At 44.8% G+C, this 24,745-nt stretch overlaps 2 protein-coding genes across 2 annotated transcripts; both read right to left on the reverse strand.

Moving 5' to 3' along the window:
* Positions 1-380: 380 nt before the first annotated feature.
* On the reverse strand, positions 381-5,757 carry LOC135544428 (FAST kinase domain-containing protein 5, mitochondrial). The gene is made up of 2 exons (XM_064972026.1): positions 5,631-5,757; positions 381-5,171 (listed from the first exon to the last, which is right to left on the reverse strand). The coding sequence occupies exon 2, from the start codon at positions 5,156-5,158 to the stop codon at positions 2,726-2,728; it is 2,433 nt and encodes an 810-aa protein (XP_064828098.1). The 5' UTR covers positions 5,159-5,171; positions 5,631-5,757; the 3' UTR covers positions 381-2,725.
* A 241-nt stretch (positions 5,758-5,998) lies between these two features.
* On the reverse strand, positions 5,999-21,244 carry LOC135544430 (leucine zipper putative tumor suppressor 3-like). The gene is given in 8 exon segments (XM_064972027.1): positions 5,999-10,293; positions 10,296-10,457; positions 10,721-10,951; positions 11,330-11,521; positions 11,773-11,901; positions 12,799-13,413; positions 13,929-14,705; positions 21,022-21,244. Coding segments are annotated over 7 exon segments (2,628 nt in total). The 5' UTR covers positions 14,544-14,705; positions 21,022-21,244; the 3' UTR covers positions 5,999-9,609.
* Positions 21,245-24,745: the final 3,501 nt, after the last annotated feature.

The following is a 24,745-nucleotide window of genomic DNA, read 5'->3' on the forward strand; positions in this document are numbered from 1 at the left end:
GTGTTTTGTAAATTAACACATGAAATGAAGAATATGGCTATGACAAATGTGAAAACCTCCACGTTGACGGTAATTGTTCATGCCATGCCTTGTGTAATTTTTTCTGATTTAAAACACTTTGTCAAAGGATGTATAGTTGTTGACATGTAGCAAATAGAAAATCTCCTATAAATAACACATGCTGTCCCTTTTTATACTTCCTGCCTCAAGAACACAACTGGATAAATAAAGGCGTATCAATTCTGGTCATGAAGTTGCACCACACCTCTGATTATCGTTTAGTGTTCTTAATTTTGTACGCTTGGCCTTCGATTACTCTCACCCACACGCAAACAAACTCACACAATAATAACTCAAATCTGGAGAACCAGGTGTATGAACAGTCAATCAATAATATTTTAATTTCCTGCACGTACAAAAAGGGCACATGGGCTTTAGATTTAAGATCCTACTTTGAATTCCTGATTAACATTAATGAATGGTAATTTAAACCCTTCACATATGTGCCTCCACTCAATAACATGAAAACCTCATAACTTTTATTAATTAAATGAAATACATGAATGCATGTGCATAGTGAAGCAGAAATACATAGCTGGGAGAAAAAAAACTGCTGGATTTAGGGGTTGGCAAATTATAATAGAACATTTTAGGCCAAATCACATATGTGCTAGACATGAATCAGATATCTATACTGTATAGACAGCTGGACTGGGGGTAAATAGCACAAAACGTAAGGTTATAAGCCGTTAAATATCGCAATATTTAAAACCCATAAAATCGAGGGGGAAAAAGTCTAATGATAGGCTACAGTGCCTTCGGAAAGTTATCAGACCCCTTGACCCCCCACATTGTTATGTTTCAGCCTTATTCTAAAATGGATTTTTTTTTAAAATTCTCAGCAATCTACACACAAAACCTGTTTTTGCTTTGTCATTATGGGGTTTTCAGAAATGTTTGCAAATTTATACAAACAAAAAAAGTATTCAGACCCTTTGCTATGAGACTCGAAATAGAGCTCAGGTGCAGCCGGTTTCCATTGATCAACCTTGAGATGTTTTTACTTGGAGGCCACCTGTGGTCAATTCAATTGATTGGACATTATTTGGAAAGGCACACACCTGTCTATATAAGGTCCCACAGTTGACAGTGCATGTCAGAGCAAAAACCAAGCAATGAGGTTGAAGGAATTGTCCGTCCGAGACAGGATTGTGTCGAGGCACAGATCTGGGAAAGGGTACCAAAAAATGTCTGCAGCATCGAAGGTCCACAAGAACAAAGTGTCATCCATAATTCTTAAATGGAAGAAGTTTGGAAGCACCAAGACTCTTCCTAGAGCTGGCCACCCGGTCCAAACTGATCAATTGGGGTAGAAGGGCCTTGGTCAGGGAGGTGACCAAGAGTCTAAAACACTTTGTCAAAGGTGTTTTAGATGGTCTTTGATGGTCACTGACAAAGCTCATCTGTGGAGGCAACCAGCTCTGCAGCACTCCACATATCAGGCCTTTATGGTAGAGTGGACAGACAGAAGCCACTCTTCAGTGAAATACACAAAAGCCCGCTTGGAGTTTGCCAAAAGGCACCTAAAAAAGGACTTTGACCATTAGAAAAAGTAATCTCTTAGTCTGATGAAATCAAGATTGAACTATTTGGCCTGAATGCAAAGTGTCACGTCTGGAGGAAACCTGGCACCATCCCTACGGCGAAGCATGGTGGTGACGGTTGTTTTTCAGCGACAGTGACTGGGAGACTAGTCAGAATCGAGGCAAAGATGAACGGAGCAAAGTACAGAAAGGTCCTTGATGAACCTGCTCCAGAGTGCGCTAAACTTCAGACTGGGGCGAAGGTTCATCTTCCAACAGGACAGCGACCTGAAGCACACAGCCAAGACAATGCAGGGGTAGCTTAGGGACAAGTCTTTGAATGTCTTTGAGTGACCCAGCCAGAAACCAGACTTGAACCCAATCAAACAAAGTACTGAGTATAGGGTCTTAATACTTCTGTAAATGTAATATGTTTTGTTTTTTACTTTTAATAAAACACTTTTTAGAAATGGGCTATTGTTTGTAGATTAATGAGGGGGGAAAAACAATTTAATCAATTTTAGAATAAAGCTGGGGTCTGAATACTTCCCGAAGGTACTGTATGTCGCCTAAAACCCCGAGTTATGACACAGAAGATACTAAAATGAGTTCTCTGAAGCGTTTTTTAAATGGACCATCAGACATTTAATGGAATACTGCAAACATGTCAACAGTGGGGAAGTGATATGTACTGTACATTCAAAGTATTCATACATTACGTTTGCTTAATAGATCCTCTTTTACCATTTAGCTTAGGCCTAGCAACAAAAAATGTCCCAACCCACACATGAAGAACATGCTGAAGTGATGTTTGGCTGCTGTGATGTCTTGCAGTCATAACATTTATTTTTGACACCTCTCACACTGATCAGGGGTGGCAGGCAGCCTCGTGGTTAGAGTGTTGGGCCAGTAACCGAAAGGTTGCTGGATCGAATCCCAGAGCTGACATTATATTCAACAGCCTCTCAACAAGGATTGCCCATAAGCTTACTACAAAAACAAACACTGTCCTGGCAAGCCTTGGGCCTGGTTTCATTTTGGTTCCTAGCCTCTACCACTTCAGTGTTCAGAGATCTAAAAAGCACTGGATAGGTGTTAGCTAAAATGTTAATCTCCACCTAGCCCTTCAACATGTGAACACGTCAGTCAAGGGTGCCGTAAACCTTGCAGTGCATATAGGCCAGTTTCTCAGCGTGGGTTCGCCTCAGCAGAGGGAACCACTCACGGTGAGGCAGCTCCACCACTCGATATCCAGTCAGCTTCAGCTGCCTCCTTTTCATGGCGTGCAGCCCCAGCAGCTGTGGAGAGCGGTAGCAGTAGTGGTTCCTGTTTGTCACCTGGATGGCCAGTCTGATGGGGGCTATGAAGGCTTTGTGGGAGTCCCTGGGAAGTGGGCCTGGGTTGTTACGTTTGGTCAGAGTCCCCACAAGCCCGTCCGTCAGGTCGACTCCCACACTGAACAGCCCCCCTCCCTCATCCGGCTCTGTCCTTCGGAGGAGGGGCAGCTGAGAAGCTTTGGTCGGGGGAAGGGGGGTCTTTCTGCCATTGGTAAGTTGAGTCAAAAGGTCCTCGGTGAGAGTGACTCCTGTGTTGATCTTCTCCCAGCCCTGAGTAGAAGAGCCAGAAGAAATTGTCCAATCCTGGGAGGTAATTGGGTATGTCTGCACTGAGGTCACAGGTAGCGGCTGTCCGACAGGGTTCAAATGCACCTCCAGGTCGATGGAGCGGGTGTGAGGCAGGATCATTCGTTTGCTCACAAACTCCTCTCCACCCAAAAGGTCCCGTAGCACGGCCTCTGCCTCCAGGACCTCAACCTTCTGACACACGTCCTTCTGGGCAAAGCGCCACAGAATCTCCGTTGTCTCCTCCCGCAGCTCTCTACTCAGCCGCGGGCCAGTCCAGTGAGGCAGCTCCAACGCCACCGTCCCATCCAGAGTGAACAAGTCTTTCTTCAGATCCAGCTGTTTGGACCTGGTGGCTAGGGTAACAAACTCGGGGCTCAAAGCTAACGCCACAAGGTCCTCAGGGAGCTGACAGATAAATGCCAGGCCGAGGAGGCCGGTTAGGAGGTGCTCAGGATAGCGCTGGAACTCATCCTCTCTCTGCCGGAGGGCCTCAATGAGGCTGGGGTAGAAGTTAGGGCACTGGCTGGGCAAGACACCCAGGGTCCCAAAGGCCCATATCAGCTTGCCCGAGTCTTTGCTCCGACAGTGTGGCGCTAACGACGGCAGGCGCTCAGCAACAGCCAGGAGGATGCGTTCGTTGCGGTAATGCAGGGACGAGCAGGCCAGTGCCACATGCATCAGACCCTGGACGCCCATGCTGGGGGCACGGCGAGGCACCTCATGAGCCATGACCTCAAGCCAAGCCCGATGGTCCAGGTAGCTAAAACGCAGCAGCTTCATCACATTCACCATGGCAAAGTCACTCATCTCATACACAACCGAGTGGGCCCTGTCCACCAGCCGGTTCACCGATCCTTCCGAGAGCGCTGTCTGGGACTTGAACAGGCCCAGGCACACAGCACCTACCTCCTCTGGCTCCAGCTGGTCCAGGTGACGCATCAGTATCTGCTCTAAGGGGTGAACTAGCTCTTTGGGGCAGTGCCTGCCCTCCCCCATCACATACAGAAGCTGGACTATCTCAGGGACACCTACCTGGCCTAAGTGCAGGCTAGCGCAGTCATACAGGCACTGCAGGTACTGAGGCACAGACCTCCCCAGGCAGCGCCACAGGTCTGCGGCCAACAGCAGCTGGTGGAGGCCCATCTCCCCGGCCCTGCGGCCCAGCTCAGCCTCATACAGCCCCAGCATGCTGTGAGTGGGGGGCAAGCCCAGCCAAACAAAAGACCTCAGCACCTTCAGTAGCTGGGAGTGGCTGAAGTGACTCAGGTTTTCCACTGAGTAGCGGAGCAGCATGATGAAACGCGTGTCACCCCTCACTAAAGGTGTCTGGTCAGGGTGCAGGTGGCTAAGCTTGGTGAGGAACCCGGTTACGTCCACAGGCTCCATGCTGCCCTTCAGGATGGTTACTTTGTGCAGCAGGAAAAAGGCCTGCTTGGAATGGACTGGGGCAGGCCGCTGGGACAGGTCAAGGGTCATGGCTGAGTACTCTGGGCGGCATGTCTGGAAGGCACGGGGGTCGCCTTTGACGTCTGGGGTTAGGGATTCTGTGCGGTAGGGGGGTGCCCTTTCTGCCTTAGCCCCAGTGCCTCTGTTGAAGGCCAGGTCCAGCAGAGTGTTCTTGGTGCTGGATAGGCGGCGTGAGGAGCTGACACTGTAGCGGTTACTCTGCTGCCTGAATGCAGAGGTGACGGTGGACTGACACTGCTCCTCCATCTCCAACCTGCTCAGGGAGGCTCCAGGGTCATGCTGGGGCCGATAGTAAGAGGAGGGGTTGTACTGTAACCTGTAGCCCCCGGGATGTACCCCTTCCCCCCCGTCCTCCTCATCGAGTCCCTCCGTTTCAGGTTCTCCATAAGCGTTGTGCAGATGCCGAGCTCTGAGGAACTGCCTATGGAGGGCTAGGGAGAGATGGCGTAGCCTAGCCACATGGCATAATGATCCCACAGACATCCACCCTCAGAAGCTGAAAGGCAGAGAATGTGCAGGAATTATTAGGTTGTTGGTTTAACTATAGATATATTGTTCTTAAAACGTAATGTGCATGCTGCTTCAATTCTAGAGATGACATTTCTACTTCATCCATATTAACAGAACAGTCTATACGAGGGCCATGTGGAATCTTGTTCAGGATATAGCTAGCTCGCTGGGTTTCCTATAGATAACTAACGTTAGGATATTAATATGCATAATTGATAACGCCGGGTAAGCTATAACATTGGTGGCAAAGAAGAACAAAGTACAGTAGACTGGCGAGCTCTCCCCTGAAGTTTACAGTAGCTAATGTTATCTAACCAGGTAGCCACTTTGGAATGAGTTGCTAGCTAACGTTAGCTAAGTATGATAAATTGTATTAGCTAGCTAATTTATTCCACAATACTAGCCAGTTGCAGTTTGCCATATATACAAAACAAAGCAAACTTACCGATAATAGCAATATATTGCACAAGGAAAAATATATATTTTTTTATGACATTTCAGAAACATCCTTGTCCGTAAGGTCGCTGATGAGCTCTGACCTACGGCGCTGTGCGGGTACAAAAATAGTAGCGTCAGCGAAAGCGAACTCTTTTGTCGAAGTAGCTGTGCACTGGACCGCGAGTTGCAGTTGCTCAAATGAATGTGAAATCATGCAATCAATCAATAATCAATATATTACATGATACTACTAATACTGAAATTGTCCGTAATTGGCCAACTGTATCCAATTATCCTAACTTGACAACGATTGGCCAACTGTATTCCTAATAAGAGGTTAGAACTACTTCAACATGTTTAAAAATGAAAGTCAGATAGAGTATTGAGCTTTATTCATAGTGAGCATGTGTGAACACCCTGTGGGCAAAAAAATGAGTTATTCAAGATTTAATCACATCTTTAATCATTAAATTCATATTTGCTAAGATATGTTTTCTTCAAGCCATTTGTCAGTAACACAAAATAAATACAAAAAGAAACTTGATACCATTTTGTCTTTTAAGACATTACAAGAGTTGAAACACACAAAAAATCTAACATTCGTTTTTGAACAATCGCTTCAGTTGTACTGTACCATGTAGTAGATCAAAATTAAAAAGATTTCATATATATGTATATATTTATATATTTATATTGATATAGTTTAAAAAATAAAAGCGGAAATGTCTGTCTCATTAATTCATAATAATCCTCTTAAATTATTCACACGTAATAAGCTTGATATATTTGAATAAATATGTACACATAATAAATAACAATAATATTTACATCCAAGTACACTGCCTTCTGTTTCTACTAAGAACACAGCAGGACACAACAAAAGTACATAGCAGCAAATGTTGCCCCAAAACTGAGGGTGTGGGCCCTCCATCCCTTGCTCTAACTCTTTCTTTTCCTCTCTTCTTATCCTCTCCTTAACATTCATTCTTTTTTAAGTCCTCACTTCTTTCACCCCCGACTTCAAAGTTATTCTCTAAATTGCCCAGACCCATTAAAAAATATATGTCAACATATACTGTACACACTAATGTTTAGAATAGTTTAATATATTGTAAAATGTCCCATATAGCCAAATATATTCTAGAGATCTATAAAGGTAGTATATATTGACATATACATTGTTTTTTCAAATAAGGGTGGGTCCTGTTCAAACAAGTACACCACACAAGTACACTCCGTTATCTCAAAGAATCATTCCAAAAATGCATTACGCTTCCTATAAAGTCTGAATCTTACAATTAGTATCTAACACCATCAAGTCTGCTGGCTCAGCTACCACCTGCTGCTAGTGATCTTAAATATACACTTTGCGCAGATAAGCAGCTTCATTGACCAACCTTTATGTTAAAGTAATCATTAATTAATCACTAACACACCCCTTTTTGTCACTTTAAGAAATATCAATGGAGACCAAAAGCATCTAGAACGTCAACAAATTACAAGCTGCTTTTAGCTGTCGCCTAAGTAGTTTCGAAACGAAGTAAAATGCTAAGAGGTTTGCAGCTGATTCGTCATCCTGGGATTGATTGAGCCATTTTGTGTCAGTTGTTGTCGCCACAAGGTGGCTGTCCTCAGTCACTGCAGCTACTGATAGCACAGAGGAATCTACATGTGCGGCATCACTGGAGATGGAGGAAACAAAGCCTTCCACGCCCAACAAATACAATGTGCCGTCAATCATTCACAGCTGCAGACCCATCAAAGCTTTGGAGATCCCTGATTGGTTAATACAACTGATCCTGTCATGCAATCCCAGCCCTTAGCGTTCCGAAGCCTCATTTTCCCATCTCAACCAAGCACATTATTAAACCCCCCCCCTTAACAACACAATGCAACACACTCCTGAAAAACACATCTCACACCCCTTAAAACAGCTTCTGTATATTAACCTTTTGGTTTGTTTCCTTCGTGATTTGGTGTGTTCTTATAGCACCAATAAAGTCACAGGGGGAGGCTGTATGGATGGATCTCCCCCTGCTTACCTGAATCATATCTTGTTCCTAATGTTAACCATGTGAATTAAACAGAAGAACTGGCCAACTTGTTAAGGGCATACAGTAACCACACATGCCCAACAGTCATGCCGCAAATCTGACACCAGTAGTATTCAATGTTGTTCTTCAAGACCATTTATGTACAGAGGTTGATAAAGCTGTGTTTTACGCCATACAACACTCTTCCATGGCCTCCAACTGCTCTTAAATGCTAGTAAAACTAAATGCATGCTCTTCAACTGATTGCTGCCCGCCCGCCCGACTAGCATCACTACTACAAATGGTGTAGTAGGTGTCTGGCTAGACTGTAAACTCTCCTTCCAGACTCACATTAAGCATCTCCAATCCAAAATTAAATCTGGAATCTGCGTCCTATTTCGCAACAAAGCCTCCTTCACTCATGCTGCTAAACATACCCTCGTAAAACTGACTATCCTACCGACATACCCTCGTAAAACTGACTATCCGGCGATGTCATTTACAAAATAGCCTCCAACACTCAACTCAGCAAATTTCGATGCAGTCTATCACAGTGCCATCCGTTTTGTCACCAAAGCCCCGTATACTACCCACCACTGCGTCCTGTATGCTCTCGTTGGCTGGTCCTCGCTACATAATCGTTGCCAAACCCACTGGCTCCAGGTCATCTATAAGTCTTTGCTAGGTAAAGCTCTGCTTTATCTCAGCTCACTGGTCACCATAGCAACACCCACCCGTAGCATGCGTTCCAGCAGATATATTTCACTGGTCATCCCCAAAGCCAACACCCCCTTTGGCCGCCTTTCCTTCCAGTTCTCTGCTGCCAATGCCTGGAACAAATTGCAAAAATCACTGAAGTTGGAGACATATCTCCCTCACTAACTTTAAGCGTCAGCTGTCAGAGCAGCTGACCGATCGCTGCAGCTGTATACAGCCCATCTGTAAATAGCCCATCCAACCAACTATCTACCTCATCCCCATATTTGTTTTTCTGCATACCAGTATTTCTACTTGCACATCCTCATCTACACATATCACTCCAGTGTAAATTGCTAAATTGTAATTACTTCGCCACTATTGGCCTATTTATTGCCTTACCTCCTTACTTCATTTTGCACATACTGTATACAGATTTTTCTATTGTGTTATTGACTGTACGTTTGTTAATTCCATGTGTAACTCGGTGTTGTTTTTGTCGCACTGCTTTTGCTTTATCTTGGCCAGGTCGCAGTTGTAAATGAGAACTTGTTCTCAACTGGCCTACCTGGTTAAATAAAGGTGAAATTAATAATTGAAAAAATCTAAATCAAACTCTAAATCAAATATCATACATTCTCGGTCTTTACACTGTCAGTTATTGTGACAATTTACAAATAGGCCCAGACAGAATCTGCAGGGTAGTTTCCTTATCCCTACTTTTGCAGTATTTGACAACCGTAGTAGTACATGTTTAGTAGTAGTATTTGGCTTGATTTAAATTGAGATTTTTTTAATTTCACATAATTTCTAGAGGCTGCCTTGAGGAGAATCTTTCTCCCACAGACTGCCTTCGCTTTATAATATATTAATTTCATTTCATGCTAATGTCAATGCAACAATAGCTTTTCCAATAGTGTGCTACTCTTGATCCCAAAATTCACCCCAACCTAAATGTTCAGTGGATTGCCGATCAATAGAACTAAAACCTGCATACAGAGTGGCTTGAAAAGCGCCTTTGAAAACCAGAGTAAACTGTTCTTTTCCTTCCCCAATGGTCCTCCATGCCTCTCTCTGCCATCCGTAGTGCAGTGTGTCCTAGGACCGCCCCGGGGTAGCAGTGAGTACAACTATTTAGGACTACAAAATGAATGCTATTGATATGTGATACTGTTTAATTATTATAAAAGTGTGTATAAGCTGAATTGAACTGCTCTGTAGTGTTCTGGAGCACTATGGATCTAGAGCACATAGAATCTAGATCTCTGTGGATTCTATCCTCTCCAGACGGGTGAGTACCGGCCAGGGAGGGGCCAGCTGGTGGAGGGTGGGAGGGAGCTTCTTGTCCTCAGCAAGGGGAGGTGGGGAGAGAGAGAGGGAGGGTAGGGGAGTGACGGGGGCAGGCAGGGGGATGGGGGACAGTGGGGGTGGTGAGGTGGGCGAGGGCGTGGTGTTGGTGGAGGTGAGCTTGGAGCCCAGCTGGCCCACGCGGAGCTCCAGGGCCTGGTTCTTCTGCAGGGTCTCCACATAGCTGAGCTGCAGCTGGGCCTGGTACTTGAGCACATGCTCTTTCTCGTCCATCCACACATGGCGCTCCTTCTTGAAGGTGAGTGCCTGTCGCTCACGCTGCTGTCGTTCCAGACGCAGCTCACCTTGGAGGTGCTCCAGCTGCCGGCGCAGGTCCCCTGCCTCCTCCCACTGCTGGTGGGCCTCCTGGCGCTGCTGGTGGATTTCCTGCCGCAGTTGGGCCTCTTGACGCTGATGAGCTTCCTGACGCAAGTGAGCCTCCTGACGCTGGTGGGCTTCCTGATGCATGTGAGCCTCCTGGCGATGGTGGGCATCCTGGCACTGAACCTCATCGCTCTGCAAACTCAGTATGGCATCTGGGGGGGGGACGGGGGGTGGAGGCAGGGCCGGGTAGGAGAAGGCAGAGCCTTCAGGTGGGGTGTGTGCGAGGGAAGCCCCACTCTGGTCCTGGATGCTTCCCTGCTCCCTCCACCACTAGCCTCGACAGCCCTATCCCTCACACTGAGCTCACCCAGGGCGCGCTTCAGCCCTACCACCTCAGCCTCAAACATTCCCAGCTTGTCCCTCAGCTGAGAGACCTGGAGAGACACAGGGAGGAGAGGCCGGAGAGTCAATCAGGAGTTAAAGAGAGAGTAAGTGGTAGTTAATTCACTTAATGCGTGTCGTGTGAGAGAGAGAGTATTGTTTGTGTCTTTCAAAGTGTATTTGAATGCCTGTATCTGTACTGTATGCATGCGAGTGACTCAAGAGCTCAAAACGTGTGGTGCACAGACCAGAACAACCCTTCAAGTGGTAGTTAGTGTTTCAGGTCCGTCTCTGACTCTCCAGATCTCAACCCTACCTCGGTCAGCGTCTTCTGCAGCTCCCCCTCGCAGCGCTCCAGCTCCAGGCTCTTGGTGCTGTAGGAGTCCTTGAGGCCCAACATGGCCTCTTCCCAGTCCCTCAACTGGGCGTTGGCCTCCTTCAGCTGGCCCCGCAGGGCCACCATCTCCCCCGCCCGCTGGGTCACCTCCGCCTGGCTCTCCCTCAGCTGCTGCTTCAGCAGGGAGATCTCCCCTGCCTTCTGACACACCTGACAGGGAGGGGGATGAAAGATATGGACATGGTTGAAATAGAGATCAACAAGAACCTATGTAAAGGGCATGAGTCTGTGTAATGGATGTGCACTTACAGTATAGGACAGCTACTGCTGCATTGTGTGCTAATGATCAAAAAGCATTTGCACAGAACAAATAGGACACATCTGACCATTGGTTTAGACAGTATTGCCCTTTGTCATTTTTAGCATGGACATCTACTATTTATTCTCAGCACTCCTTTTCACATTCTCCCTCTCACTTGTCATGCCCCCTAAAGTTTACCTTCCTCCCAGTTAAACCTCACCCATCCCTCTAATATCCCACACCCAGCCATGCACACTACCCTCTTAACCCCGGGTCCACTCTCTCACCTCCCATTTGGTCTCCTCCAGGCGTGGCAGGATGTCAGCCTGCTCCTTCCTGTAGTCCAGGCACTTCCTCTCCAGCTCCTCTCTCTGGGCCAGCAGTGCAGCCATCTCCTCATGCAGGCGTCGCTTGTCCTGCGACAGACGGGTGATCTGGGCCTGCAAGGCACTCTGGGAGCGCTGGGCGCGACGTGTCACCTGGGTAGAAATAAATTTGGTAGAATGGAGATTCTCGATTCAAATCAACATTAGACAATGGGTATACTGGAGGCGGCCATATTGAGTGTACTATTTGAAATAAGGTAAGTGGGAAACATTTTGCACAGAATTTGACTAAACTACTCCTCAACGCTCATTCTTTGCCTTTCTCAGTGTTTGCCATGCAGCCATGGCAAATGCTATTGTGTATAGCCTACGACCCCACAATCTGTGAACTCAGGAGCCATTACCTGCTGCAGGCGTGAGGCATAATTCTGCCGCAGCTCGTCCATCTGGCGCTCCCACACGCGCTGCTTCTCCTCAAACACCTGGACGATGGCCGCCTCACTCTGGTCCAGATTACGGCGCATGTGGAGCACCTGGGAGAGGAGGAAAGGAAGTAACTCATCTGTAATTCACATGTAGCTGCAGGAGGTGATGGGGAATTCACAAAATGGCTGCCATCCATCATCGAGGTTACTGCCCCACTAGTCTTTCATATTTCTTTGTACTTCTCATTTGCAATGTCAACGGATGCTGAATATTAATTGATTGCTTTTTAGGTGTTCCACTATGTCTCCTTGCATTGCATTGTATTGTATGTGGGTAACACACCTCATTCACCATCTACCAAGGTGTACCACCCCACTTTCAAATATCGCTACCTCCAAGCCCTCAGTACTTGAATAACTTGTACTACTATTTCAGACGAAAGACCTAATGTGTCTTACCTGGTTGACCGTCAGCTAATAAAAATACAGTTGTCCGCTCGGCGAGTTTAGGGCACACCCACCTGACCAGTTTATCAACTCACCCAACCAGTTTCCCAGTGGTTTTAGTTTCAAGTTTTATTTGTCACATGCACAAGTACTGTGAAATGCTTAACTTTCAAGCCCTTCCCAACAGTGCAGTACTCAATATCAAAATAGTATAAAAAAAAAAAAAAAAAAAAACAGGAATGTGTAAGCTATGTATTGGTTATTCTTAAGCCATAGACAGTATTAGGTAAACAGTAAGATCACTAGCACAGTTACCTATGCCCTCTATGGGTTATGCAATCTCCTCAAATTTCAAATAACAATTTCTTGTGATTATATAAAATAACTGCATTCACTGTCCTATAGTTGTGTTAATTTGCACTACTGGCACTATTTGCTTGTTGCTTTCTTCTACAATATAATCTATTAAATCTCCTCCTGCACCCCAGTAGTATCCATTCTTTCTTCTCCCTTTTCCTCTCTCTCCCTCTCTCGTCATCTACATCTGTCTCAACTCACCTCTTGCTCTCTCTCCCATAGCCGATCCTCCAGGTCCTGGATGACGTCATCGGAGGAGGGCGAGGGGCGGAGGGGCGGGGGGGCGTCACTCAGGTGGCTGAGCCTCTGATAGGATGAGGAGCTCTTCCCAGAGGAGGAGCGACCACTATCCGAGGTGCTCAGTCCGTTCTGGTATCCACTATTACCGCTAACGCCACCAGGCTTGTCCATCTTCTCCAGGGCCCCTGTGGTCCCCAGGCGGTTGATGTGGCTGGTGGAGGCGCTCAGGGGCCCTAGGACAGGCGGGGGCCCGTAGCCCGAGCTGGAGCCAGCGTAGGTGGGCAGGCTGGTTAGAGAGTTCCTCCCTGAGTCGGAGAGGCTCCCCTGACCTCCGCCCCTGCTGCCATCACCTCCCCCGCCTCTGGTACCTCCACCCCGGCTGCCAGAGCTGTCTGTCTCTCTGAGGGGTCCTGGTAGACTGGGACCCCCACCACCTCCAGCCCCACCTCCGGCCCCTCCTCCGGGGCTGCGGCCCCCTCTTCCGGTCTGGGGGGGGCACACCAGATTCTGCATGGAATGGAAGCTCTTGGGCACTACAGGCTTGAAGGCAGAGGGGCGGACCAATCCATCGTTGCTCTGAATGGGGGAGGATGGAAAATGGCATTGGTTGTGAAATGTAACGCAAGGATTGTATAACATACATTATCTGACAATTAGGTTGACAGAGATTATGAATATTCTGCTATACGTGTAATTAATTAAGCAGCAAGCATACTGACGCTACATGTGAATTTCAAATGGGGATTAAGAGCATTTACTGTGGTTTGTTAATGTACCGGTACACAAATTATAAGCAGATATACAAAAAACAAATGTCCAGTATGAGAGACCTTTTCAGAAATCTATCATAAAGAACAGTAACAGCTAAGTAAAGGCTAATGCTATTAGAATGCATGGAGTTGAGGGGAGAAATAACTCAGGCAGCTAGGTAACAAAGTACAGTATATCAATTTATGACAGCTTTTTATATACATTCCTGTACAAATACATACACACATGCACAACACACACTTTCAACATGCACCCTCATACTCAGCATACAGCCTGTATTTGGACACACACAGAGAGAGAGAGAGAGGAGAGAGACTCACCTGGACCTTCTCCAGCTTCCCAGATATGGGGAGGATGTTGGGGGGGTTGTTATGGTTATCCAGTTTGGCTGCGCTGGCGCCCGCCTCCTTGTACTGAGCTAGTTGTTGGCTACTGTTCCGATCATTGTTCAGCGAGACCTCGTTGTTCCCGCAAACGTCCAAACTCACTGCCCCTCTCGGCACTTCTCGCCCCCCATCCCTCTGGTCCCGCCCATCACACCGCCCGCCTCCATTCAAAAACACTGCATTGGACACCTGCCTCTCACTGTTACCCACCGCTGCTCGGTTCCCATTGGAAACACCCCTATTTCCATTGGAGACTTGTCTGCTTCCATTGTTATGGGCGGGGGGCCTCTCTCTCTCTGCTCTCTCGCAGAGCGGCAGAGGACGCTCGCTGCCGTAGTAAGAAGAAGAGTGCTCCACTGTGGCAAAGCTTCGTTCGTCAGCCGTAGTCCCCTTAGCATGGGTCAGAGGAGGAGGTTGCTGAGAGGACCTCTCGATGCTGTAACTCCTATCTTCCAAGCCCCTGCCCCTGTGGGTGGAAGTGGAGGGGGGTGGTGGGGGGGCACGAGGCAAGCTGTTCTGCTGGGTGGTGCGGGTGCCCACGCTCCGCATGGCGATCTCCTGCTGCTATTGCTGCTGGCCAGAGGTGTTGGTTGAGGAGAATACTCCGCTGGCCACAATTCCCATGCCCTGGGGGCGCCCCCCCTCACTCATCCCCCCACACTCCACACGTGCCATGATGGAGGGCAGGGAGGCAGCACCAGCCGACATGCACTGCAGGACACACAGAGACATCGAGAGGAGAGGGAGAAGGTAAAGAGACACACTGTAAGTACACACAAGCACATGCCCACACACAAACACACACTATACGTAACAGGAGGAGGAGGATGAAGAAGTCCTCCAACTGCGATATCTGAGACCATCAGTGCTCGACTTGGGCAGGAGCGGAGTATCGCCACCTCAAATGTTCTACTGCTCCTGTTCCTCTTATAGAATATTAGCTCAAGTATTGTGGAGCTCTTGCACCTAAAATGTAAATGTAAACAGTACGGCACCAAATGAGTACCGGCACCTACAGTGCCCTCAGAAAGTATTCATACTCCTTGACTTATTCCACATTTTGTTGTGTTACAGCCTGAATTCAAAATTGATTACATTTAAAAAAAATCTCACCCATCTACACAAAACACCCCACAATGACAAAGTGAAAAAAATGTGCTTAGAATTATTTTTTATACATTTATTTAAAATTACATGCATAAATATCTAATTTCAAAAGTAGTCACACCCCTTTCTTGGACATTACATGTTAGAATCACCTTTGGCAGAAATGAGTTTTTCCTGTAAGTCTTTAAGAGCTTTGCACACCTTGATTGTACAGTATTTGCCCATTATTATTTTCAGAATTCTTCAAGCTCTGTCAAATTGGTTGTTGATCATTGCTGGACAATCATTTTCAAGTCTTGCAATAGATATTCAAGCAGATTTAAGTCAAAACTGTAACTCTGCCACTCAGGAACATTCACTGTCTTCTTGATAAGCAACTCCAGTGTGTATTTGGCCTTCTGTTTTAGGTTATTGTGCTGCTGAAAGGTGAATACATCTCCCAGTGCCTGGTGGAAAGCAGACTGAACCAGGATTTTCTCTAGGAAAATCCCAGTCCTTAACAATTACAAGCATACCCATAACATGATACAGCCACCACTATGCTTGAAAATATGGAGAGTGGTACTCAGCAATTGGATTTGCTCAAAACATAACACTTTGTATTCAGGACATTGCAGTACTACTTTAGTGCCCTGTTGCAAACATGATGCATGTGTTTGGAATTCTTCCTTCTTTTCACACTTTCAATAAGATTATTATTTTGGAGTTCTCCTATCACAGCTATTAAACTCTAGAACGGGTTTAAAGTCCCCATTGGCCTCATGGTGAAATCCCTGAGCAGTTCCCTTTCTTTCTGTCAAACGAGTTTGAAAAGACGCATGTATCTTTGTAGTGACTGGGTGTATTGATAAACCATCCAAAGTGTAATTAATAACTTCACCATGCTCAAAGGGTTATTCAGTGCTTGTTTTAAATGTTTACTCATCTACCAATAGGTGCCCTTCTTTGCAAAGCATTGAAAAACCTTCCTGGTCTTTGTGGTTAAACGTGTTGGAAATCCACTGCTTGACTGAGGAACCTTACAGATAATTGTATGTGTGGGGTACAAAGAGGGGGTAGACATTCGAAAATCATGTTAAACACTATTATTGCTCACAGACTGAGTCCATGCAACTGATGGTGACTTATTAAGCACATTTTTACTCCTGAATTTATTTAGGCTTGCCATACAAAGGGGTTGAATACCTATTGACAAGACATTTCAGCTTTTCATTTAAAAAAAAATTGTATTTTTTATTTTTTAAATTAGGCACACAATGGTTTCAAACGGCACTCTATCTTCTCTCTTCCAAAGAGAAAGTGACATTTTTTAGTTTGGTGTGGCGACAGAGTGGTGTTTGAATCAGGGCTAAGGTTACTATTGAGACGACAAACTGACACCAAAGAAATAGTGGTTAATTATTTAATTTTAAAAATTTCAGTCTCTCGATGTGCAAAACTGATAGAGACATACCCCAAGCGACTTACAGCTGTAATCGCAGCAAAAGGTGGCGCTACAAAGTATTAACTTAAGGGGGCTGAATAATTTTGCACGCCCAATTTTTCAGTTTTTGATTTGTTAAAAAAGTTTGAAATATCCAATAAATGTCGTTCCACTTCATGATTGTGTCCCACTTGTTGTTGATTCTTCACAAAAAAATACAGTTTTATATCTTTATGTTTGAAGCCTGAAATGTGGCAAAAGGTCGCAAAGTTCAAGGGGGCCGAATACTTTCGCAAGCCACTGTACTTGTCCTTAATGCAACCACTATGTCAGATTTTAAATTAAAAAACTTTACGTAAAAAGCAAACCATGCAATAATCTGAGTACAGCGTTCAGACAACAAAGCAGCCAAAAAGATATCCGCCATATTGTGTAGTCAACAGTCAGAAATAGCATTATAAATATTTATATATGAACTTACCTTTGATGATCTTCATCAGAATGCACTCCCAGGAATCCCAGTTCCACGATAAATGTTTGATTTGTTCGATAAAATTCATAATTTACTAACTTTTGTTAGTGTGATTGGTAAACATATCCAAACGCGCGTTCAGGTCCAGCCGAATGTCGGACGAAAAGTTCAAGGAGTTATATTACAGCCCGTAGAAACTTGTCAAACTAAGTATAGAATCAATCTTTAGGATGTTTTTATCATAAATGTTCAATAATGTTCCAACCAGAGAATTCCTATGTCTGTAGAAAAGCAATGGAACGAGAGCTAACTCTCGTGACCGCGCCTCAGAGCCTGTGGCACTCTGCCAGACACCTGGCTCAATCCCCTCTCTTTCGCCCCCACTTCACAGTAGAAGCCTGAAACAACATTCTAAAGACTGTTGACATCTAGTGGAAGCCTTAGGAAGTGTAATATGACCTCATTTACACTGTATATTGGAATGGCAAAGTGTTGAAAAACTACAAACCTCAGATTTCCCACTTCCTGATTGGATTTTTCTCAGGTTTTCGGCTGCCATATGAGTTCTGTTATACTCACAGACATCATTCAAACAGTTTTAGAAACTTTAGTGTTTTCTATCCAATACTATTAATAATATGCATATAATTAGCATCTGGGACAGAGTAGCAGGCAGTTTACTCTGGGCACCTTATTCATTCAAGCTACTCAATACTGCCCCCCTGTCACCAAGAAGTTAAGGTATTTTCCGTAGAGGTCCGAGACAGGATTGTGTCGAGGCATAGATCTGGGGAAGGGTACCAAAACATTTATGCAGCATTGAAGGTCCCCAAGAACACAGTGGCCTTCATCATTCTTAAATGGAAGAAGTTCGGGAGCACCAAGACTCTTCCTATTACTGGACGCCCGGCCAAACCGAGCAATCGGGGGAGAAGGGCCTTGGTCAGGGAGGTACTCAAGAACCCGATGGTCACTCTGACAGAGTTCCTCTGTGGAGATGGGAGAACCTTCCAGAAGGACAACCATCTCTGCAGCACTCCATCAAATCAGGCCTTTATGCTAGAGTGGACAGACGGAAGCCACTCCTCAGTAAAAGGCACATGACCGCCACTTGGAGTTTGCTAAAAGGCTCGTAAAGACTCTCAGACCATGAGAAACAAGATTCTCTAGTCTGATGAGACCAAGATTGAACTCTTTGGCCTGAATGCCACGCATCACATCTGGAGGAAACCTGACACCATCCCCATGGTGAAGCATGGTGGTGGCAGAATCATGCTGTAGGGATGATTTTTATCAGCAGGGACTGGGAGACTAGTCAGGATCAATGGAAAGATGAACGGACTAAAGTACATAGAGATCCTTGATAAAAACCTGCTCCAGAGTGCTCAGGACCTCAGATTGGGGTGAAGGTTCACCTTCCAACAGGACAACAACCCAAAGCACACAGCCAAGACAACGTAGGAGTGGCTTCGGGACAAGTCTCTGAATGTCATTGTGTGGCCCATCCAGAGCCTGGACTTGAACGCAATCTAACATCTCTGGAAAGACCTGAAAATAGCTGTGCAGCGACGCTCCCTATCCAACCTGACAAAGCTTGCAAGGATCTGCAGAGAAGAATGGGAGAAACTCCCTAAATACAGGTGTGCGAAGCTTGTAGCGTCATACCAAAGAAAACGAGGCTGTAATCGCTTCCAAAGGTGCTTTAACAAAGTGAACTGAATACTTATGTAAATGTGGTGTTGTTTTTTTTATACATTTGCAAAAATGTCTAAAAACCTGTTTTTGCTTTGTCATCACGGAGTATTGTGTGTAGATTGATGAGAGAAAAAAATTAAATACATTTTAGATTAAGGCTGTATCGTAACAAAATCTGGAAAAAGTCAAGGGGTCTAAATAGTTTGTGAATGCACTGTACATGTATATGAAGTACATTGTATATTATCCCAAAAATTATGTAAAGGCTAATAATAAAGGACAATTTGCAGTATCAATTTCAGCAGAAATTCCTCCTTATACAGTTGCACCTTATTCCAAATCATATGAAAATTCATATTCAAATGTGTTTTCAGTTGAGAAAATTGTTTATGCAATAAAAATTAAAGCACATCTCGTATAACTGTAAAAACAGTTGACATTAAAGTGGAACTGACATAATTTTAGCAACATGAAATCTTTTTAAAAATATGTTCATACACATCTCTTGGAAGAATATGACACCTTTTCTTGCATTTGCTGACAAGCCAGCACTTAGATATGGTAATTTTCACTCTTTCATAAGTTCATAGAATGTTTGGGAATTCAGTGTAGTTGCGTTTGGACAATTAATAGACACTGCAGCAAATTAAACCTAATAAAAACAACTGTCTTGTCCAGGACCAGCGTCTACGCAGAACAGTGCGCCATAGCCAATCAGAGTTACAGTAGGCCTATATGCAAATAAGCCATTTGCCACACAGGCTTGCCATCATTCACTTTGAACTGCAGTGTGTGTTAATAGGCAGCAGCATCAGCGTGACATTAGATCATTAGAACGCATTCACCAAAAGCCACAAAACACACCTGAATGGATTTCTGTAAATATGTAAAAACCATGGGAGCCCTCTTACATTTGGGAATTTTACAGCCCTATTGGTCAAACAACCATGAAAAGGCAGGCTCTCTCTCCCTCAGTTGCCTACGCACATCATCAACAATAGCAAGATCAACAACTAATGGTAGTTAGAGCGAGATTAGCTCAAATCTAACAACGGAACATTAGATAAACCCTCTCAGACTCGTTAAACTAGTAGGCTACAAAATTGCACTGAGAAACAGAAAAGTAACCTGCTCGTCCTTCTGCAGTTTGCCTGCCTGTGCATGCTTGTCCCAACCTACGTTTTAAACAACTGAATCGGAACCTGCCTGCCTTCCCGCCCATTTGATCGATGCCAAATGCATTTGATTGACGACTAAGAGATATGCTAACTGGATAAATTGCTCAATTTCAGCATAGCTAGCTAAACGATTTACATGTTTTTGCTAGCTAACCATATGACACCTGGATCTCTAGCTGTAGCCACTGAAAAACGATATGAGGGGGAATGTCAGTCACTCACCCACTCCTCCAATGACATGCTATCCTCCTAGCAGCTAGCTAGCTAAAGTTAGGCTCTATGTTTATAGCTCACGAAATAAATAGATACGCTAGTTCAGCGGTGTCAAACTCAATCAGTGCACGGGCCCATATAGAAAAAACAACACATTTTCAGGCCAGACATAGCCTATTTGTTTTTACAAAGAAACATGCAACAGCGACCCAAACTGGCTATTGTTTTATTTGGAAAAAAATATGGTCCAATGTTCACGTATGTACATAGGAAGCTGTATAGTATTTTAAAATTAAAACAAAATAGATAAATATTTGTCCAGCCTTTGCTGCTAAGCTTGCAAATGGGCATAATAGGCTGCCACTGTAACAGTATAACTTTAAACCGTCCCCTCGCCCATACCCGGGCGCGAACCAGGGACCCTCTGCACACATCAACAACAGTCACCCACAAAGCATCCTTATCCATTGCTCCACAAAAGCCGCGGCACTTGCAGAGCAAGGGGAACTACTACTTCAATGTTTCAGAGCAAGTGGCGTCACCGATTGAAACGCTATTTAGCGCGTACCACCGCTAACTAAGCTAGCCGTTTCACATCCGTTACACCACCCTAACCAAAAAGTATTCATGGAATTTTGGGTCAAATGAAACTTTTTTTTAAAACCTCTTATAAAGTTGGTTTTGAAGCATAAACTGGGAATTTTATATTTATGACTGATATTACGATTGCAGATATTAAACAAACAGACAAAGTAGTTAATGCTCTCAGTTTAACTTTAAAGGGTTAACAAGTAGCCTAGCTCATCAATTTGATTTGAGTTAATACACGATAACTACTTGATTAGTGTTTCAATCAAAATATTAACTACATTCCACATCTACATTAACAGACATATTCAAGATTTGCAATTGAGGTACAATCATAGAAGGAAAGCTTACTGTGCTCACTGCTCACACAATCTTCGTATTGTTCATTTCACACCCTTTCTCTCACTATTTGTTGATGGTTAGCAGAGCAGGTTTTTTGCACACCTGGTACATTTGCATGTTAACATATGCCTTCTGTCTTATATACACACGGAAACCGATAAAACATACACAAATGCCAACAAATATTCTGTCCCTGAACCACACCCACAGGGAACACCATCTGATTACTCAACTATCACTGATTGAACATTGACCTAAAGGTAATATCTGGATTTATAGTGCATTGTACCAAGTGTTGCCTACTACTCCTTTCTGAGCAAAGATGCAGCCAAACCATTGTGTGAATTCTCTCTCTCCATTGTCTCTTCATGCCTGAAGACACACACATGCAAACAAATGCAAACAAATGAAAATACACACAGACACAAGTTCTTCCCCCTGCGCTAATGATAATGACAAAAAAATGTATTTTTCAACTTTCTGACTAATAGAAGGAAAAACATGGGAGTCAATCATCAATACTTCATTGAGAATAAGGTCATGCAAAGTATGTGTGCATATAAAGATAGTACATTATGTCTGTGTATGCATCACTGAGTGCAATAAAGAATACACACTATATTATCATTATTTCACTGTCCCCTGAACCACAGACAGAGAACACCATCTGATTACTCAACTATCACTGATTGATCATTGACCTAAAGGTAATATCTGGATTTATAGTGCATTGTACCAAGTGCAGACTATACTAGTCCTATCAGGGCAAAGATGCAGCCAAACCGTTGAGTGAATTCTCTCTCTCCATTGTCTCTTCATGCCTGAATCCAAGACGCGCACATTAATCTACTATGCTACATTGCTATAGTAAGGTAAGAATTAACATTCCATCTCAGGTAGGACATGAGAACAGAACCGAATGTGAAAGTGCGAGTACTGAATCCTTGGGATAAGGTGCTGTTCAAAACTAGATAGGGTGCGTTACTGCCCCAGGGCCAGTAGAGGGACCTGTTCCAGTGTTGGCTGAGCTGTGGCACGTGCCTACACTCCTCACTGTCATAGTTACACACTCCTAGGCATTACATCATCGGCTCCATGCTTCATACAGAGAGAGCACGGCACACACAAGCACTCTTTCTTGTGTGCCCTCATTCACACACTTACACATTCCTCAAATCTCTCAAAATGTGCTGAAATGCACTGAGGTATTTAATAGGTGTACACACACACCTGCAATACATGTTCTCCCCATATTGTCACTGCATTGTCCATACATAGACCCCGAAATACACAACTCAAATGCAAACAAACTGTCCCCCAAACAAAACCACTACTTCCCACTACACACAGACACACACACTTCACTTAATTCAAGGCCTCATATAAGCTAGGTCTAGAAGACCTCCAGAGCAGTAACACTGGGCACAGAGGTAAACACTACACAGTAGAATATATTCAATAGGCCTATTTTATCAGAGCTCCCTTGCCATTATCATCAAATTACTGTCCATATACCTACAACTGACATGTTAGCCCTCACACACACATATACACATACACATATATATATATACACACACACATATAATATGCTTCATGACATGTCAATAACAGTATTTGCTACATCAGTTTGGTAGTGATGTAGGCCTAATAAATCAGCCTATTGCCTATGCAAGCTCTATTCCTGTTAAGTGCCAAGGTAGGTCTAAATTCTACTGTAGGACATTTGCTCTTGGTCTGTCAATTTATGCTCTTAATATATAAAAATTCTCTTCATTATTTTTGAAGCAGCTAAATTAACCTCCGTCAACCCTTTCACCGCACAGATGTGCACAGGCAGGGTGACTGTCAGCTGACGCGGCGATGCTAGAGCACAATGGAGAAACATCACTCGTTTCTCCATACCAGCGAAAAAAGCCCTAACCCAACAACGAAGGACGAGAAGAACGAGATAATTAACATGATCTACCCATTTCCCCCTGCATTTCTTTCCGTTCACGAATTAGGCCTGCATAATGTGCGTGTGGGTCAGGGAAATAGCTCTCCCCCCGTGGGGGAAGCGGAGGGTCGTGCTCGAGTGAGCGTCGTAAACTACAACCCGCGCGCACAACCGCTCGCTTTTGCCAGATTCCCATCTCGCCGTCTTTACTTTCACTCCAATAAGCAATATGAACAAGAACGGTATCCCTCTCCCTCATCGCTCTGCCACAACATTTGAATCACCCAAATCATTCTCCCCGTCAGCGTGCACCATGTAAAGCGGCAGGATAATGGATTGGCAATGCAGTGAATGGCGATAAAAATAGAAAAACGCAGGTGTCGATGTGCGCCGCGCTGCGTCGCCTACTAGGTGCGCGTATTTCTCTGTGGAAACGATGGAGCGCTCCGCTCAAACAGCAGCTCCACACTTACTATTAGCGACAGCACTGCTCCTCGGCGAGCTGTCCGATTCGAGGTTCGCAGATAGCAACGGTGGAGCGGGAGTATAGCCTAGGCCTACTCGTGTGGTTCTGGTCGGGGAAAGCTGCAGCCGCTAGTACCCGTAGCAAAGATCGGGTGATTGAGGCATCTAGAGGATGCGTGCATCAGCTGTGTCACACACCCACCTCCGCCCCGCCCCTTCTGATGACCACGACACCGCCCCCTTCCCAGAACGGCACCGCGCCTGCGCCCACACTTCCAGCAACAAAGGTGTGAATTCTTCCTCCACATCAGAATAGCACACAATGTATTGATTTTGTTCCACACAGAATATGTGGAGAACAAATACAGTGGCTATTGCTGGAAAATGGGGACTCTTGCCAATCTTGCAATTTGTCTTTCTGTGTCTTACTATGTATATATTCCTTTGAGTACTGTACAACGGAATTACATATGACCGGGCAGGATAAGTGTGTGTGTGTACTAGTATATGTGCATAATAAGTGCGTGTGTAGCTCAGAATGCAGTTCTTAGTACCGAGGTCAAGCCAGGCCTTGGGCAAACATGATTGCCAGTTCCCAGGGGCAGAGCAGAGCTGGCTGTGTTTGTGTAGGTGAGGAAATGGAGCCTGAAAATCAGCCTCACTCAGGACTAGTCAAGAGAGAGAGGAGGGATAGGCAGGGAGAAATTGCAGAAAGAGACAAAAGAGAGAGATATCAAAAGATGAGCAGGGAGAGGGCAGAGCGAAAGAAACTAGCCTATGTTGAAACTGTAGCAGAACAGAACTGTTAACTTGTCTGTAGATGGATAAGGAGGACCATGTCCTCTCTTCTAAACCTCTGACTGGGTTTACCAAATGCACACGCAGGCATTGAGTTCAAAATCAGAGCTCACACACGAAAAAATGCCATTATAGGGATTTAAAAACATTAGATCATTACAATCCAAGCAAAACTAAATGAAAGGGTTGATGAGTATGAGAGTTTCTGGTTTCATTTGGAGTAAATCACATTATTTTAAGTAGCCTTTTCCAATGTCAAGAAATGTGTGACTTATTTCCCTGTCATAATGCCTTCTTCATACACACTCCACTGTTTGCACACAAGCATAACTATTACAAGCAGTCTTCCACACATAACCCTGTCAACATGTTCAGAAAACAGCCATGGTCCTTCACATCAGAGGAGGCTGGTGGGAGGAAATATAGGAGAACATTTTTATTGTAATGGCTGGAATGGAATGGTACCAGACACATGTGTAAGTACAAGTACAAAATTGTTGCTAGTGGTTGTACTAAATTATCCTCTAATTA

Source organism: Oncorhynchus masou, chromosome 8 (assembly GCF_036934945.1).
Source record: "Oncorhynchus masou masou isolate Uvic2021 chromosome 8, UVic_Omas_1.1, whole genome shotgun sequence".
In the NCBI taxonomy this organism is placed as follows: Eukaryota; Metazoa; Chordata; class Actinopteri; order Salmoniformes; family Salmonidae; genus Oncorhynchus; species Oncorhynchus masou.